At 40.1% G+C, this 3,317-nt stretch overlaps 1 protein-coding gene across 1 annotated transcript; it reads right to left on the bottom strand.

Annotated features, from left to right (window-relative positions):
• Window positions 1-475: 475 nt before the first annotated feature.
• On the bottom strand, window positions 476-1,432 carry LOC121043938 (olfactory receptor 5F1-like). Its single transcript, XM_040495914.1, has one exon. It carries the CDS (start codon window positions 1,430-1,432, stop codon window positions 476-478), a length of 957 nt encoding a protein of 318 aa, XP_040351848.1.
• Between the last annotated feature and the right edge of the window lie 1,885 nt (window positions 1,433-3,317).

Genomic DNA, 3,317 nt, shown 5'->3' with positions numbered 1-3,317 from the left:
GTAGCCAGTTCCCTGTTTGCCTTCATACTAATAATGCTTACTTTCAAATATTAGGTTAAATTAATTTTATTGGCAAGAGATAGACACATTTTTGAGCTGAAATCCATGAGCTTATTGGAAAGAAAATATGTCAGATTTAAATATTGAATATTGATCTCTCCCTTTGTAACTGTGTGTGGATTAAAATACATAGCAGCTGAATGTGTGTATGTGTTAATCTGTTGATGTGTCAGTGAAAGCGAGACAAAGAGGGAAAAGGCCTGGAAATTTTTGAGATGAAAGGAAGTTAAATATGGAATAATTACAAGGAAGTTCTATGGCCTTATGTAAGTTTGGTAATTTACCTTATGCCTCAATGGTTACATATATTTGAACACTATAGACTGTAATTACTCAGAAAATATTCTAAAAAAAAAACCTGTAGGCTTGAAGCAGCCTCTGAAAATCAATGAAATACTCAATTTTGTTCAGAGAATCAACCAACCAACCATAAAAATGGAGGGATCCTTGTCCTGGTGCTTACTTTCCATAAAGCCTTCTTTACTTCCTCATTCCTGAGGCTATAGATCAGAGGATTTAACATGGGGATCACTACTGTGTAGAACACAGAAGCCACTTTGTCCTGACCCAAGGAGTAGCTGGAACTAGGTCTCAGATAGGTATAGATGGCGGTGGCATAGAACAGAGTTATCGCTGTCAAGTGAGAGGCACACGTGGAGACGGCTTTGTGCCTCCCCTCCCCTGAATGCATGTGGAAGACAGAGAAGAGAATGTAGGAGTAGGAGGTGAGGATGATCAGCAGAGTCCCGGCCAGATTCGCACCAGCAAATGCGGAAAAGATACTTTCATTCACGTGTGTGTCAGCACAGGAGAGTCTAAAGAGTGGAGGGCTGTCACAGAAGAAGTGGTGAATGACATTGGAACCACAGAATGGCAAGCTGCTTACATAACTCGTGTTAACCATGGAGTTCAAGAATCCTGCCGTAAAAGCCCCTGCTGCCATTTTGAGGCAGGCTGTCCTGGACATGATCAAGGAGTAAAGGAGGGGGTTGCATATGGCCACGTAACGGTCATAGGCCATTAAGCCAAAGAGGATGGCTTCGGTTGTGGCCAAGGCGATAAAGAAGTACAATTGCAGGAAGCAGCCTGCGAAGGAGATGGTTTTCGTCTCTGACAGTAAGTCTGCCAGCATCTTTGGGGTGATGGCGGAGGAATAACAAACATCCACAAAGGACAGGTTAGCCAGGAAGAAATACATGGGTGTGTGAAGTCGGGAATCAGTGCCGATTAAGAGGATCATCCCAACATTCCCCAAAACTGTAAGGGCGTAAATCCCAAAGAAAAGCAAAAAGAGGATGATCTGTAGCTCCATGGTGTCTGCTAATCCCAACAGGATGAACCCCTCCAGCGAAGTGTCGTTCTTGCCCCTCATGTGTTACAAATACACTTTGCTGAAACTTGCATTAGGTGTCGATATGGCCAATATTGCTTATGGGAAATAGAAATGTGAATGGGGTTATTCATACATCGGAAAGGAAAAAACAACCTAGGGTAGTACAACACAGTAAAAAGAGTGACACAGGAAGTGGAAAATTGGGGGACAAAGAGGTGAGCTTTATGAGCAATTGTCTGTGTGATGTCACTAGTGCAAGGCCACAGACATGTCACTCAATTTCTGTAACAGCCATCTGTGTTGGTCTATTCTTTCATTACAGCTAATAGCTAAATGCAATTGATAAATATATCCTTGCGGAAAACTCTGTAATTTTGTGAACGTTTATGGAGTTTAACTCAGATGTATTTTTTCCCACTCAGGCCCACTCTGGATATTCTTCAATACCAAAATTCATTCATTGCCTGCCAGAAATCATTCTTGTCTACCCAAGGAGCAACTATATTAACCATTGCAAACAATCAATAGGTTGTCACCTCTCATAAAAGTTTAAGAATGATTTTGTAGTGTTTTCAAAGTGAATCGAGGGACGTCTGGGTGGCTCAGTCGGATAAGTGTCCTACTTTGGCTCAGGTCGTGATTTCATGGTTTGTGGGTTTGAGCCCTTCATAGGGCTGTGCTGACACCTTAGAGCCTGGAGCCTGCTTCCGATTCTGTGTCTTCAGCTCTCTCTCCCCCTCCCCTGCTCCCTCCCTCCCTCTCTCTCTCTCTCTTTCTCTCTCTTGCTCAAAAATAAATAAACCTTAAAAAATAAAAGAAAAAACAGAAGTGAATCAAACAATTGTTCTTGTGACAAAGTACACTCTCCATTAGCATCTTCTAGTAGCAGGCATGCTGTTTGTCCACCTCAGTGCATTACGGTGCCAAAGCCCGATAAACTCCTTCCTCATGTCTTACCTGTGTAGTGTAGTATTTTCTTTTTTATTAGGAGTTCTCAGCTGAAGCTCCAAATGAAAAGAAGAACATTTTCATTTTTAAAATGCAATGCGATGCAATCCAAATTTGAATTAACTCTTTGTTAAAATTTAAGACACCTGGAAAAATACACATTTCCATGCTTTTATATTGTTTTTCATAAAGAGAAACGGAACCATTGGAACCAATTTATGAGTTTTCATTGTTAGTTAATCCCCTAAAGGCAGAAACTCCCGTCTCAAAGGAGAACACAATATGATCACATGCAGATCTATGGGCTCAAACATTATGTGGGACCGTTCACCACAGAGTACTTCTTGATCTCTATGTTACTTTAAGGGTTTGCCAAAATAATTGATGAATCACTATATTATACACTGTATGTTGACTACGCTGGAATTTAAAGAAATTGAAAAACTGTCATTTGCCAAAAAAAAATTAATTCATTATTTGTTTCCTCTCTCTATGTATTGGTAGTTTATCCCAAATGGGTACATGGTCAACCGCCAATTTATTATTCTTCCCTTGCCTTTTTAAAAATTGAAAGAATTATTCTTTTCCTTTCTCTTTGCGTGTACATGTTTGTGATGTGTGTGTGTGTGTGTGTGTGTGTGTGTGTGTGTGTACAAGCACACACACTTTTTCCCTTTGGGCAAGTTTTATCCTTCAACCCAACTTGAGCCCTGAGTGAATTTCATAACAATGAGAAACTAAATCCATTGTACCATGTTTAAAGAATTACTACGCCCTGAGCAAATGAGGCAATAGATGAGAAAACTTAACTTCTTTTTTATGATTTTAGAGTTGTGTTGGCTTTTTGCAATTATTGTCTGTGATTCTGTCCCTAGATGGGGGTTAAAAAAACAACTTTCCATATCTAAATATAAAGAAAACAAGATGGCCAACAAATACATGGGGCATCCGTATGCACAGAGTCTATTTGCATAGA

The sequence above is a fragment of the Herpailurus yagouaroundi genome, unplaced genomic scaffold (assembly GCF_014898765.1).
Source record: "Herpailurus yagouaroundi ecotype Mexico unplaced genomic scaffold, PumYag 187, whole genome shotgun sequence".
Taxonomy (NCBI): domain Eukaryota; kingdom Metazoa; phylum Chordata; class Mammalia; order Carnivora; family Felidae; genus Herpailurus; species Herpailurus yagouaroundi.
This window is presented reverse-complemented; position numbering and strand designations above follow the sequence as displayed.

Coding starts and splice junctions, on each gene's coding strand:
- LOC121043938 (XM_040495914.1), bottom strand. CDS start 1,432: ATGAGGGGCAAGAACGACACTTCGCTGGAGGGGTTCATCCTGTTGGGA.